Here is a 15,997-nt window from a genome sequence, read left to right as displayed (position 1 = left end):
TTCCAATCAAAGACAGCAGCCAACAAAAACGATGCACGCCTTCTGTTGACACCATTCGGGGCTGGGTCTCACCATCATAATAAGCATTGGCAGCTGCAACAGCAGCCAAATGGCCAAATTTGGTGTGCGTCATCAGCGTTGACAGCTTTTGGTAAAGCGTTAAAATTGCAGGCACCTGTAGGCGACCTGCTTTTTTGGATTCTTTCTTGATCAATTTACATAAATTGTTAACACACACACGTACTTATTATTGCCCTGACGACAGAGAGAGAGAGAGAAGAGATTCAACTGACAGCCTGGGCCAAGATTTAATTAGCCAAGTGTCTGCTTTCTGGCCTTGCTGTAATGTTTCATACATAAATAATTTGTTTTTTTTTTCGGGGTTTGGCAATTAACACTGAACTTTTTGGTGTGTGTGGGTCGCCCAGTATCAACATGTTGCCAAATTCAGGTAGTACCTAGTTTAGGTTACTTACTAATCATGGCGACACAGGGCGGATGTGTAATATTCACGTGCATATTGAAATATATTATATTACTAGATCAATGCAAAACTTTCACACTTTACAGCTGAAAATGTTGCAATATAATACTCTGTCTTCACAGAATTTCAATGGGTTCAATGTATTTATAGAATCAGTTATATAATTAATTGGTAATAGAAGCTTTCAATTACTCAGTATTTGCCATTTGTAAACATTTTATTTCACTCTTATTAGAATATTATAGACTAGCAAAATGAGTCAGAGCTCCTGTATCTAAAGTATAGTTTGATCTTCTTTAGAATGCTGAATGCCTTTGGGATAGAGTATAGCAACTAAAAGTAGTTCACACTTCACTTAGCTCAGTTGCTTACTCTGTACTCACAGAGGTAATATTCTGCAATTTCAAAGCTGCCTCACAATTGCACAATTCCACTTGAGACTTTCGCACTCTCTTTGACAACATTTCCAAGAAATTAAAGTCGAAGCCAAGTTCAATATCGAGTGCAGTATAAATTGCCACGAACTCGCTTTCAAGTTAGTAAGTTCACGTTGAAAAATTAAAGCCATTTTGGAATTCTCTCTTAGCTGCAGCAACAACATACATATGCAATGACTTTGTGTGCAAAGCCTTTCAAAAAGACAAAAACCAGACAGATGACAAAAATTTGGTGATAGAAGCATATCGTTCATTTTATGCCATTGAGTACACAAAATGGGAATTAGCCATCACCAGGTCACAGAGGAATTCCAAAATTCAATTTTCTAGTTTTGTGTGGCAAAACAGAGGGCCAATCATAATAACGCAGGCATTTAGGTGGTTGTATGCACACATATACAAGGTGACTGAGAACCCAGAGGCAGTGCAACATAAATGTCAGGTCGACATCATGCTTCAACAGATCCAACAAAGGGCAAACAATTTGCCATGAAATATTCAATGCCGCACATCACATCAGCTAACATTTTGCAACGGAAGCACCTGAGGCCTTTAGATGTATGAATATATGATAATAAACCTAATATTGAATAGAACTTGCCACATGCCACATACATGTACATGTATATACGTATTTATTTACAAAGTGTACAATATTGTTGTTTAATTAACTACAGAAAAAGTGCAAATCCATCAAACCCAACTACGTCTGAATAAAAGTTTACACAATTCAATTAGTTTTTATTTCGTATATTAAATATTAATTTAATAGTTGCAAATTTTTGCTTGCATTGTTATTCCATACCAAGAGTTGCAAGATTTACTTTGGCATCTTTTTTTCCCATCAAAATCTGTTCTTCTGCTGAAATTTCAGACTTTGCTTTCAACATGATTCCCCTCTTTTTTAAGATATTTCTTTGTTGCCAAAAATGAAATTAATTTAAAAGCTTTGACATGGCAGAACCTTCAGCGTTTCGGATATCATTTTTGGTTTCCCAAAAAGCCACAAACAAGAAAAAAAAAAAAAATTAGATTGCAACATTGAAAAATGCTACGTTTGCAACAAAACGAATTTAATCAACTCTGGAATACATAAAAGGAAGGGAATGTGCGACATTAAGTTTAAGATAACCAAAAGTAAACAGAGGAAATTTAGGGAACATATTTAAAGAAAGTCATTAGGTGAATACATTCGAATGTATTGTGAATTGTTGATTAATTATTCAAATCTTTTGAAACGTGCTAATTTATTTGAGAATTTTTAGTTCAATATTGAAAGTTTTCATCAGCAAGTCTTAAAGTTACAAAGCTGGGTATTCCATTTTAAACGAAATCAGTGTTAAAATCTTTTGAAAGATCCTAGAAATAGACCTGCTAGTATGAAGAAAACTGCAATATATTAAGATTTTTGCTAAATATATTCTCATTTAACTGTTTAGATATCGACCTCTAATAATATGAGCTAAACCTTGCATTTAAACCTTCCCGAGGTTGATGTTCGAAAAAAGATTATTTCAAAAGCAGCAGAAAAAGGTGAGCTGGTTGTCTGTATAGCTAAATAACTATTTAAATAGAACAACAAAGTTTGAAATTTTACATAACTCCAATTAAACTTTGAAAACTTTGTGAACATTCTTTAATTTGAATTGAGCTTTCCAAGTTGAATATATGTTTTATTATGATATAGATTTAGCTCCACTCTAACTGTCTCGCTTGCCCTATACTATTATATGTACAAAATTATAGCTATAGAAATATATAAAGAGTATTATGAATTTGCCTAACATTTTGCTTAGGCCACTGACTTTAACTTGTCTAAATTTAGCACAAACCATGACTAAAAACAGACACTGCATCCTCTTTGGTTTTTGTCTATACCTTAAAATCAAGGACCACCAAATTCTAAATGCTAGGTTTGACTTTATTGGCCGACTGTTAAAATGAGAACTAATCGAAAAAATATGTTATAAATTATCCATTGCTGATTTCCAGCTATTGAATGAAACTAATGTACCCTCTCTACTCTTCTCCTAAAAAAAATATTCATATAAGATTACAAAGTAAACTGAAACGTACCTAACAGATGAAGTGCACTTGATCTTCATATGAGTTTTAAATTGTATTCTTAATAATAATACATTTCCTGCTCATCAAAAACAAAAATGTTTTCTTTTCTAATAGTCTGAGCAACTTTGAAAGCAATTTCCGGACAAAGTGTTTTGCATATTTATGAAAAACCATAAGAAATTGAATGCAAGGAAAAAGAAATGACTATGTTTTCTTACAATTTCCATTTAGGTAAATATCGTGGAAAAACTAGCAGACATGCAACACTAACACACACACACAAAGTTGCACGCACACACACAATTAGAGAAAGAGAGATAGCGAGAAGAACACAGAGTGACACAAAGTTGCAGTTAGTTAGTTTCTTTTGTTACAGACACATAGACACATCATGAGTGGGTGTAAAAAGTGTGGTGTGAGACAGAGAGAGAGAGAGAGAGAGAGAGAGACTTACATTTGCTTGTGGCATACCACACACACCCAATCCGTGGTGCGTGAGGTGAACTCACGACAGGCTTTGCACACGCGCAACTTACATACACGGCAGGGGGCAAATCGTCGCAAAAAACCCAATTCGGTGGTGCAGCGAGCGCAATGACGACTCGAGTCGTTGTGTAGGTTATGGTTGTTGTGTTCAGCGAGCTGATGTTGTTGTAGTTGTTGTTGTTCTTGTTGTTGTTGTTGTTGATGTTGCTGCATAGTATGCTGTAGTTGTTGTTGTTGTTGATGTGACGACTGTGATGATGGTTGTTGTTGTTGTTGTTGTTGTTGTGAGACATCTAGTGGCTGCGCTCCACCACCAATGACCTTTGCCGCACCCTTGCGCCTCAGAGAATACAATTCAGCGCGCAAGAGCCTGTCATTTAGTTAGTTTTTGTTTGTTTTTGTTATTGTTATTGTGGTAGTAGTTGTTGTTTATGGGTGGTTTGGGTGTTTTTTATATTATTTTTTTGGTGGGTAACGGGGAGGGTGGGCAAAGGTGGGTAGACATATAACATAATTACATGACAGACGCATAGACATTTTAATTAGATTGTTAGGTTGATAGGAAAAAACAAACAAGTTGCAAAAAAGTTAATATGATTAGAGGCGAGAAACAGCAAATAGTGATAGTTAGAAGCATATGTATGTATGTGTTTGTAGTGTAAGGGTGTGTGTTTGTTTCGTGTGTGTGTGTGTGTCATATTGGTCATGAAAGAGACGAAGAAAAAAAGAGCACACAAAAAGTTGTCATTAGTTGATTTAGTAGCAATTTAATCGATTTCGAATTTAAAACATGAATTTTTTTCTTTATTAAATTTAAGTGCGAATTGTGTGTTTGTTTTTTTAGCCAATTTGGAAGTGCAAATTAAATATAAACTTAATTAGAGTGAATAAAAGCAGATATAAATATATATATAATGTTTAGTTTATGCTTTGCATGATTGGATTTTCAGTATCTATTTGTATTTTCATGTATTTGACATAAGACAAAGATGAGAGTGACCCACAAGGTTAATTAATATAGACTCAAAAGCACAACTGTCCATCAGGTAATTCAATTAAGATTTCATTCATACACACATCCTTTTGCGGAAACAATGCCTTGGGATGCAAAAAATTATGCAAATGTCGAATGTTTAATTAAATCGGTAATCAAGAAAATTAAGCAGTAGGGGGGGGAATTGTAGGAGTAATAGTAAATAGTGAGAGCCTACTCTGCCTGTGGGGTGTTCCTTTTTTGTGGCTAGATGGGCTGGTGGGTCAGCTGTTTAATATTAACGCGCTGTTGGCAGGCGAGAGTCATAAAACAAGCGGCTAAGCCGAATTGCTAATATAATACAAAGCAAACACACAGCACGAGAGACTGTCTGTGTGTCTGAGTCTGGGTGTGTGGGTGTGTGTTTGTGTTTGTGTGGTTAAGATATGTGTCAGTGAAAGAGTCACGCAGAGCACATAAAAAAAATCCAAACAGGATTTTTGTTTCTGTGTAAATTATGTCAGCAGCACCCAAAGGCGGCGGCAGCAACAACAATTTTTTTAATTATATTTTTATCTGCATTTGAGCATCGAAACGAAGTTGAAGAAGGAATCTAGTGATGAAAACTCTTACCCAAACACACACACACACACAGAGAATGAAATTTAACAAGCAAGGCGTCAACAAGCCATAGTATTCGAGTACGGGCTGTTGCATACTTTTATGGGCCAAACACTCATACGCACAGACCGAGAGGGAGAGGAGAAAGGGAGATTGAACAAGGTCTCACATGAGTCCAACCACAACATCAGCTAGGGAACAAGTTTTATTAGCTTGGTTAACGCATAAGGTAAACTAGAAAGAGAGGCAAGAACACGCAGACCCAAACCCCAAAGCCTAGAACCTATATACACTGAAGGAAATACCATAAATTTCATGAAAAAAAGGTTTGGAAATTCATCTGAAATATTTGAATATTGTAAGTATGTGATAATAAATGGCTTACTTTCATTGGGCAGCATTTACATTTAATTTTCAAAACGTCTCTGAAAGAGTTCCTAGTTATGGGCACTTAAGAAAGATATATGGCTTAGCACAGAATCTGTAACTAATACAACTTTCGCCCAAAAAATGTGGTCAATTTAAATCAAAAAACAGTCTTGTCAGTCTGAATAAAATCAGAGTTAAAAGGTTTGATCCCCATGGTTTGTCAGTGTACTTTCCTTTAACTTTTATTGCCCGGGACTAATATTATTTATGGGATTCGTTTTGGATACGTTTTATATCTCTCCAGAGAAGTTTACATTGTCATCTATGTCCTTTCTGAAAGATTTGTCATTCCAATGATGAAAAATTCTATAATAGTTCAAAACCAAAAATATCTTAAAAAACATTCCCAACAGAGTTAATATTGTTTTTCTGCTGTGTAGCTTTATGTTTAATGCTCCATCTGTTAGCATGTTGGCATCACATATAAAACTTGAAGTGTAAGTGTTTCTGTGTATGTGTGAGTGTGTGTGGGTTGTGTGTAGTTGTTCGGTAACGTTATGAATTAATAATCATAATAAGCCATTGCAGAGCAACAACAACAACTCCTACAACAATTGGCTACAACAAAAAAGTGCTAAACTAAATAGTCATAAATTCATGGTGACCATGAAAACGGTGGAAATGCCAAGCCAAGCTAAGCTAAACCCAAGTTGACAGTTTTTATTTGCCTTGTGGGGGTTTTTCTCTAATTCCTCGTCACATAATTAGCAGCAGCGCAAGAGAAAGGAAAAGTTTGTTGGTCAGTTCTTTTTCCTTTTTGAAAATGATTAAAAGCCCCAAAAACTTGGCCTAAACAAATAGCTTTACGCATGCTTCTGATTACCCTATATGGTTTATGCAAATAACCAACTAATTAAGCTGATGTAAATCAGCTGCGATCTGGGTTTCGGTTTGGGGCTGACCTTTTTGTTTTGAGGCGTGTGACCTTTACACCAAAACGAACACCTGGCACCTACAACACACACATAGAAAACCACAAAGTGATGATAAGACACAAAGGCCCTTTGTCCTATTAAAGTAGCAACTAAAGCTGAAAATAAGTAAAATATTTTTACTTAAAATTGAATTGTGCCATTATTCTAACCACAGCAAAGGACAGAGGACATCCTTGTCTCTGGCTCTGACTCCACAACAGATGGACAGACGTTCGCTGGCAGCTTTTTTCATTAGATTTACGATTCTAATCATATCTGTCTCTTTCACACTCCGCGGAGATGGCAAAATATAAATAATTACCACGCTAAATATGATTTGTTGAGAGTTGATGTAAAGTCCGGATGCTGGGGACAAGGACAATGCCCAATTGTGTGTGAGACAGAGGGAGAGAAACGAAAATGGTTTCTACCCACCACCACCTTCCATCCCAGAAGATAGTCTTGATTCTCGCGTTTCCGTTTCAAATTAAAACTTTTTAGATGGAATACAAAAAAAAAAAAAATGATGTACAGCAGACGTTGAAAGTCCTTCCAAGTGTGAGGCGGGTAAGCGGCGTCGGCGGCAGCTTTAATTTTAGCATGGCTGGTCACCGGAAATGGCCAGCCATTTGCTCACTTTTTTTTTCTTTTATTATGCAAGGCAGGACAAAATGGCGTCACTCCCGTGTGAGTGGGTGCTTGAAAATGTTATTAGTTTTAATTAATTTTAAATGCCCCACTCAAACATGTAAGGGTAAAAGTAAAAAAAGGAACTCGGCGACCACGCAACCACGCAATCCCAGAACCATTGCATGTGGCAACATTTTGCAATATTTATGCACAATTTGGCACTCTATGCAGTTAGTCAATTTGGCTGAGTATACGCTTCCTTGTTGACATCTGAAAGGTTTCGTGTTTAAAGTTAATTAAAATGCCATTTTGTTGTATGTAAACAAGTCGTATACTTAATGTGAACGCTAATACAAAATGCGTGGAAAATTCAATTGAAATACTTTAATAAGGTTTATTTCCATGTCATTTAAACTTCGATTTGACAATGATAGCCCCGGTAAAGACCAGATGAGGGTCTACAATGATATTTGCATAATTATCCATACAGATTACAAACACACCCACACGGCGAATCGGTGACCCCTTTTCTTTCTGTCTCATTCACTTGGGAGATATTGCTCCAGCTCCAGCAACAGCTCGTGCTGCGTCCATTGACACCGAGACAAAGGCGAGACTGTGTCGCATATGCAAAAACTTTATATCTGTATTGGGCCATGACTAAAAATTAATGGTTCTGGCCCTTTTCCCTTTTGTCTGTGTGTGTGTGTTATAAAAGGGTTTACATTAGCTTACGGGTCATAATACATTGTCCTTACTCAGCTTAAGTGGGACCCATCTGTAGATGAATGATAAGAACAATGTGCTAAGGACCAAGCCACAGAAGGAGAGGCCAACTAAAAGGCACAATAAAGCCGCCATCTTGGGCTCAACATAATTGGGCCTAATAATGAATAATAATTTATTAATTTATTAAGCAATGAACATGTGTGAATGGATTATTGAATGAAATTGGCAAGCTTGAATGAATACGCATTACGCATACGCCAGGTGTGCAGCAAATTTAATTTAAACAAGAATTGATGTTGATTCTGAATGCAGACAGCCCACAAGCAAATTATTCCTTACAATTTTTGTTTCGACTGCCCGCCCACACAACAATCGATTTTTCTTGTGGGCCAAATCCAAATTTTTGCATATATTCATAAATAAATAGGTATTTTACTTAATGCGCCCAAGGAATATACATAAAATAAAACAAAAATTGAGTGGCAACAGGCGAGCATAAATTTTTTGTGTCATAACAAAAAAATTTTGATAGCCAGCCGCCCCAACGAAGATAAAGTGGCAACGGGGCACTGCCACGACCATGTGCTATATATCTCATAGCCAACACACAACAATATACTTATTTATTTGTTACAAAAAGATGGCCCTGAGATCAGAGGCAGATAGAGAGATTCAGCTGGCTTACCCGCTGGGCCTAAGCTGGGCTGGACGGCAGCAAGGTCGTTACATTTGTCACATTTCTGACAGTTACCAAACAGCAATAGCAACAGCAACAGCAACAGCAGCAGCGATTGCAAAATGGCAACTAGAAAATTTGTGCTACTTGCAAAGAAAGTGAAACATGGACAGACGCCAGAGCAATTGCAGAGAAAGAAGAAACGGGGAGGTGGAACACCTGATGTTGCCTAAACTAAATTTATGTTCGCGTTTCTTTTTCCGCTCTTTTCGCTGTCATTGTCAAGTGCTGACATTTGTCTCTCGCTTTTGGCCAAGTTGAGCCACCGCCAACCGTACCCAGTAAATCTACTCTCCTAATGGGCCATAAATTGTACAGCATTTATTACTTAATAAACGTAGAACAGCTCCTAAATCCCAAAAATAAAGACCCTTTTGCGAAATTGAAACGAAACAAGTTTCTCAATTTCGCAATTCTATTAGTTTTTTTTTTGTATTTAGTTTTCCTTCTTTTCTATATTGACGAAAACTGTCTAAAAATATAAATCAAACATTTGTAAAATTTTAAGAAGATCGTAATCTTGACAGAGACTTACAGTAAACAAACCTTAAAGATGTGTCCTTAAGTCAACATCATTTTCAGTTTTAAACATTTTAAAGTCTTATACTTATTCAGTTCTTATACATGAAATGTGAATATTCGGATATCTGCCTTGATTTTTTATGAGCATCGTAAATTTTTGATTAAAATTGAAGCACATCTTCAGACGTGTTAAAATTTCAATACTTCTGTTAATTATTTGTTTTATTAGCCAATATACGAACACATAATCTATATTTATAAACATGGAATTCAGATTTATAGAAGGTTTAATTTGCGATGGAAAAATTGGAAGGAAGTTTAAAGAAGAAAAGTTAAAGACTTAAATTTATTAAATCTTTTGATATGTGTTGACTTATTCTTAGTAACTTTACTCCAATTACAATTGTAAAGTAATTTAATTGCTTTTCTCTTGAAGATTTCCACCTGAATCATTTTGCAATCTATTGACTTAAAGTTTGATTTCCTGGCAAGTTTTAATTATTGTAATTTATTTTCATTTAAACAAATATTTGTTTGCGATTTTTAACTCTTAAGTACACTTCAATCTTAAAAATTGGAGTGTCAATAAAAACTGAAGATTTGAGAAAGAAAATATGGACACACTTAAAGCAAAAGTTCATAGCCATTTTTACCCTTCTTTTATACAGTATATATATATATCTCGTTTTGTCTATCTCTTGCCAACTTTTAACCAAAATTGAAAAACTTATTGAGAACAGAAAAGCCAGCTTTCGTTTGGTGTAAAGGGCTTATAAGGGTGGCCTTTGGATTTCATTTTCTTGAATTTGATTTAGTTGTTGCTTTTGTTGTTGTTGTTGTTGCTTTTTATAACGCTTAACTTAGCCATTCGTGCGTTAAATTATAGTCAAAAGTGTTTCTTTGCTTGACTTTCTGTGATTTTGCTTTTGCGCCAAATCAAACAAATCGCCAATTTGTACTTTCGTTTACTTTTTTCCTGTGTGTTTGTGTGAGCCAAAGAGAGAAAGGAAATCGCCGTTGTACCGGAAATCGCACGGCCATTTTGAGCACCAACTAAATAACAGTTAATCGACGCATCGCTTGTCAGCATTGTGAATTGTCATCGTAGCCCGCTATCCAGCCAACCATCTAACCATCCATCCATCCATCAGACCTTCTGTCCAGAAGTCCCGGCGTCCATTCGTCCATCAACGTTGCCGTCGCTGTCGTCGTCCGTTGTTGTCGTTGTTATTCTTGTGCTTCCCTTATTGTTGACCATTGTCTGTTTGTCCGTTTTGTTCGTTATGTCTGTTTTTCCGTCTGTTTGTTTGTTTGGTTTGTTTATTTATTTACTTTGCCTTTACTTCGCTTTACGCGCCCTTTTTGCAATAGGTATAGTAGGTACTTCTCTTTTTGACGATTGCTTTTTTATTATTGTCATTTTGGGTGCTTTAATTGGCCTGACAGTTGTCTGGGACAGAGACACCTTTTGGGATTGAATTATGACAAAAGGGCGACTTGAGAGAATTGAGGGCGTGATATGGTAATTGATGTCCCAGAAATTCCTAATTGGTTATCGCATTACCAATTTTGAGGTCATTGAAAAAGTTCTTATATTTAAAGTAAATTTAAAGTTTCTCTAATGATAAATTGTTGTACAGGACACGTGCTTGGTCAGTGTCCTCTTTCTTGTGAATCTCGAGAAACTTAATACTTGTTGACAGATTTCAGTTAAGGGTATGAAATTGATATTTTTCGTTCTGTTATTTGTGGGAGTCCGTAACGAAAGACAATAGACCAGTTGACCACATGCCACATTGCTATTATCCATACTTTGATCATTATCCTAATGAAATGAAGTCATCAATCAAATACTGGACACTTTCCCAAAAGCCAAAACAACTGGCCCAGCATATTAATCAAGAATATCACCTCAATATTGATATTAGTCTTGTTGTGTATTGAGGATGGAAGAGAGAGGCGACAAAATACAATTTCTGTTTCTTACAATAAGCAATCAAGCTGGCATGTATTTCCCCACCCCCCTTCCCATACACTTTTTGCATTGAAACTAAGTAATAAATGATTTGGTATACAATACTCGTAGACATATTCTGACTACAAAACACCCAAGCCCAAAGCCCAGTGACAGGATATTGGAGGGAAAATTTTAGTATTTTCATTTATGCATGTTATTTTTGGTTGCATGTGTGAAAAAAGTGTATTGTGAGCCATATTTTGTTATTAATATTTGATAAGTCCCACATGTAAACTAAGAGAAATCAATACCAGGTTGTACACACTCGCCCTGCTAGCACTCACACACTTGCCCTGAATTGAATCCTGGTAGTGAATATTTGAGGTCAGCACGTGCCGTTAGAAATACAACCGCACTCCCCGTGGAATGTCAGGACAACAGTTTTCTCTTTTTGTTGGCTTTTTTGTTTTAAAGGTTTCCCACAAAAAAAAACTTTATTTTCTGGTCAGACTTGAAAATATTTCATTGAACCTTTCGCCCGACCGACTGCCGACACTTTAACGGTGTCAGTGTGTTAATATTCAAATCGAAGTCGTTGCAAATCAAACGGCCTCCAGGCTAAATAGAAAGGAAAAATCACCAAAAGATATATAAGAACCCTCTACCAGTCAGGTCCCTGCCCAGGGCATTGACATGAAAGTCACGTAACTTGACTTAAGTTTAGAATTTTGTTTCCAAGAATTCAACTTATTGACAGACGCGCCAAAAGTTATGAAAACATTAGCAAAAAAAAAATGGAAACGAAACGCACAAGAAGGGAAAATAGATGTAATATGGCCTAAAAGCAAAACGAGAGAGCAAAAAAAAAAGGGTCCCTCGGTCTACTACTACGAAAAATGAAACAAAATTGCGAAACACTTAGTCAAATGAAGCTGCTGCTCCGGCTCCGGCTGCGACTGCGACCCAACGCATTTTCCGGACGAGAGCTTCAGAAAATTTGCCCCCACCCTCTTGAGTAATGATAAATTTATGGCTAAAAAGGAGACAGAGAAGAGTTCTCGGACTCTCGAACTGGACCGCACGAGTTGCAAGAGGCTGCTTTAAACGCTTGACTAACTGCCTCACAAACACACACACAGAGAATGAAAGAAAGAGAGAGAGAGAGAAAGAGGAGCAAAAAAATTGTGCCAAAAATAGTTGAGCACATCGCCCTTCCATCTTTTCTCAAGCTTCTCCTTTCTTCTGTTAACGTTATCCAGGCTATTATTGTAATAGGACGATGAAGACCCTTTTGGCAAACAACAATTGAAACTTTATTTTCCAACTTTGCCGGTTCACCTTGACAGTGTGAACACACACTGAGTGTGAATTTAGCCATGCTGTAAGCGACCTTTTTCTCTTGTATTCTTTCCCATTTAATATGTTCTTGTTTTTGCCACAAATCAAGAAACAGTCGACAGTCGCAGACATACGACGGGCCACGTCTAACTCTAACCGTAAATAAAGTTGGCTTGCCCGACTCGACTCGACTCGACTCGACTCTCGATGTGGTACGTGCCGCCGTTGCCGCCAACGACAAATTTGTACGTGCGTAAATTGGTAGCCCAGGCAAAAAGGTTGTTGACTTATGGCCATACTTGTAGATGCCTCACTCACTTACTTAAATTTTTGTATTTCCATTTTTTTGGCCAAGTGCCGTTGGCCGGCATTTCCTTTTGGCCTGGGGCGCGTGACAATGTTCAATTAATTGTCTGCACTTCAGAATTTTAAGTAATTGAAGGCTGGTACACACAAAACTCACACGCTAACTAGCCAACAATTGCGTTTAATTATGTAATGACCAAGACGATTTATGACATAGATCATGCGAATTGAACAGCGCACAATAACAATAACAACAACAACAACTTGAAAATGTATTTACATTTTCACGCTTTTCATGCTTTTCGTTTGTGTGTTTTGAGACCCCAAATGGAAATTAGTTGTCCAAAAATACTTTACTGAGCCTAATGAATAAGAAATGAGTTCTTGGGGCGAAAATGTAACAGATGGCAAGCATATTAAAGAGTAAATTCCTTTGCCAAAATGGGCCACAAATTAAATTTTCAAGTTATTCAATAGGAAAAAGAAAGGCTTAGATTCCATTGGCCAAGGCCAAGAATACCAAAGAGAAAATATACTTGTATATTCTCGAATAGTTTTGCTCATGTGTGCTGGAGAGTTGGGGGACGTTTTTGTGCCATTTTCCATTTGCCCAGTTTTATGTCGCCAATTTGGTCTTTGGCTATAAAATTTATGACAAAAACTTAATTCAATTTTAGCCATGTGTCAATCAACAGCTGCATTTAAGTGGAAAATTATGTGCAGCCGGTAGAAGAACCCGACCCAAAAACACGAAACACATTTCAGCATGGGCGTAGTTTGATTGGTTTTACATATGGCTAAAAGATAAATAACCACCTTTTTTTGGGCTTGCCGTCCATGATTTTGTTATGGTTGTAGTTTCAGTTGAAATTAAATTTGAAAATATTTTTATATACCTACAATTAATTTGTTATACACGTGTAAGCATTTATTATTATTTTTCATTCATTTTTGCATAAGTTATTCAGATTAACATAAAGTCAAAGTAACAATTTGCAATTTTGATAATTGAAATTTTCAATTGTTTGCTACAACAAAACTCATTTCATAATTGAATTCATGGTAAATGATTCTCATTTGATTAATAATTATTTCTTGTTGTATTTTGTGAAAACTTCAAGGCTATGTCGACAGAAAGAGAGAGAGAGAGAACAGGCAACATTATATTCTTTAATCAAATGGAACTTGATTAATGCTGTCAATGCTTAAGTTTGCCACTAAATTATCTTTGTTCTTGGCGCTTGTCAGCCATAATTGAGCATTGAAATTGCACCTGTTGAGGTCCTTCCTGTTGACATGCCAAGGCACTGCTGTCGACCTCCTTCTGTCACTGGCAGCCTACAGTTCCTGACAAACGGCATGGAATTGGATACAGATACACGTATGATGTAGAAGTAACTTGCGTTGAGCATTAAAAATTGATTGAAGTAAACAGTGAAGGGAAACATTGAGAGGGGATTTATCCATATTTTCTTCCCACATACATCAAACATGCGTATTGTTTGTGTATCACTTTTATTTGCCATTTCGAAATGCTACAAAATTTTTGTTTGTCTGCGGCGTAGCGGAAAAATAAAGAACCAAGCAACAATTTGCAAGAAACAAAAAAGTAAAAGCACGAAACCACAAGGAAACAAAACTCTGAACTTTTCAATGTTTCCTCCCCCCTACCCCCATCAATTTGCATTTTTTTTTGCGTGTGTGTGTGTGTGTGTGTGGATGACGAATGTGCGTTCGATTGGCATGACATTGCCATTACCCATACGCCATGTGGCCACCGCAACGAAATGGGGAGAAAGAGACGTTGACGTTGGGGCATAACCAAAACCAACCACCGGTAATTGGAAAATCATCCATTACAAGCAGCTAATGGAAACCCAGTAAAATTTTGTCGCTAAATTCGATTAAGTCTGTAAGCGTTTTTGGGGAGCTTTGATATCAACAAAAATGCTGCACGAGCCAACTAAGTATTAATATTTACTATCTCTCTGGGCAGTTGCTGTTGTTGTTTTGGCCCAGGCCAAATATTTACGTTTGGCCTTTTTGTGTGTGTGTGTGTGGTTTGAAAGTCTCTCTTTCGCATAATTATGTAATTAACTTTTGATGCGACCCCCTCCTGATAGGGCGGCAGCTGGCGGCTTGACTTATTCCCATTATCAGTAAACGGAATTTAATTAAAATTCATCTAAATACAAATCAGAATCAAATAAACAAACATTGGAATTGTATATCAAAGACAAATCATCTGAAAGAAATGAGTTTGATATTATATAACAGAGTGTGTAAAAGGCATTTTAAGGAATCGAATCTTGGCACTAAAGAGTGTCACAGTTGGAGCGATGTCTATTTATAATACTTATTATAATAATTATTGGATTTTATACTTTTACGGTTTGTCGTTTAACCACAAAATGCACTTTAATATCAGTATTTGCCTCCCTTGACTAGTTTATAACTTTTTCAATTTGTTTGTCAAAAAATGACAATTTTCACCTCTGGCCATTGCCGATGATCAAACAGCATGAACCTGAACTTGAACCAAGACTTTCATTGTGTGTGTGGGTGTGTGTTGGAAAGAGTTTTATGAAAATGTGTATAAAAATAAAATGCACTTAGAACTTTGCCCAAGTTTGCTTTTGCTCGCCAGTTGCAGATGCAAGTATACATTTTTTCTTTTTGCGATAACATTTTTCCATATTGATTGGCAAATAGAAAAAAAAGAGACAGAGAATCATGGCCGGTGATGTCGAGAGGAGAAGAGAAACTTTTATGGGATTTAAAAATTAAATCAAAGCCAAAGTAAATATGTATATATATAGCCACATACATATATAATGGAAATCAAATATAGTAATCTCCGTGTCATGTTCAATAAAAGTTTACAAAAGATGACAGAAATAAGCCGCAGGTAAAGTATAGTATTCCATCATCATGCCAGCAGGGATTTGGTTTCCAACCCACATGCCGAAGCTTAGATTTTTGCAGGATGCGGGGCACAAAAGGATATGGGAAGCCTCACAGTTATGGCAAGAACGAGGAATAGAAAAAAAAATGCATTTTGCCATTGTTGCCAATGGAAGGGACTAAACTACTGTAGAATGCATATATATCGGAAGCTTCTCAATAAGTCAATGACGGGCTGTCATACCACCTGGACAGCAGGAGAATTGGGAATCTAATATTTACTATAATTGGCATTGGGTTATAGCATGCGATTGCTTACGATGGTTGATTGAACCTTAAACAATAATCAGTGTCAGGTTTACTCAATTCTAGTTTTGGTAAACCCAAAACAATTAGAGAGTAATCCACCTGTCAAATGGTTCAATGACCTCAATTCGCTAAGTTAGAGGGAAACCCAAAATACA

General features: G+C 36.6%; 1 protein-coding gene across 1 annotated transcript in view; it reads right to left on the bottom strand.

Annotated features, from left to right (window-relative positions):
- Positions 1–15,997, bottom strand: part of btsz (bitesize) — a 69,321-nt gene that overhangs the window by 22,202 nt on the left and 31,122 nt on the right. The window contains 1 exon segment of the mRNA XM_068298003.1: positions 3,443–3,844. Within this exon segment, the coding sequence (XP_068154104.1) occupies positions 3,443–3,844 (402 nt within the window).

Source organism: Drosophila tropicalis, unplaced genomic scaffold (genome assembly GCF_018151085.1).
Source record: "Drosophila tropicalis isolate 14030-0801.00 unplaced genomic scaffold, ASM1815108v1 contig_859, whole genome shotgun sequence".
NCBI classification, from domain to species: Eukaryota; Metazoa; Arthropoda; class Insecta; order Diptera; family Drosophilidae; genus Drosophila; species Drosophila tropicalis.
This window is presented reverse-complemented; position numbering and strand designations above follow the sequence as displayed.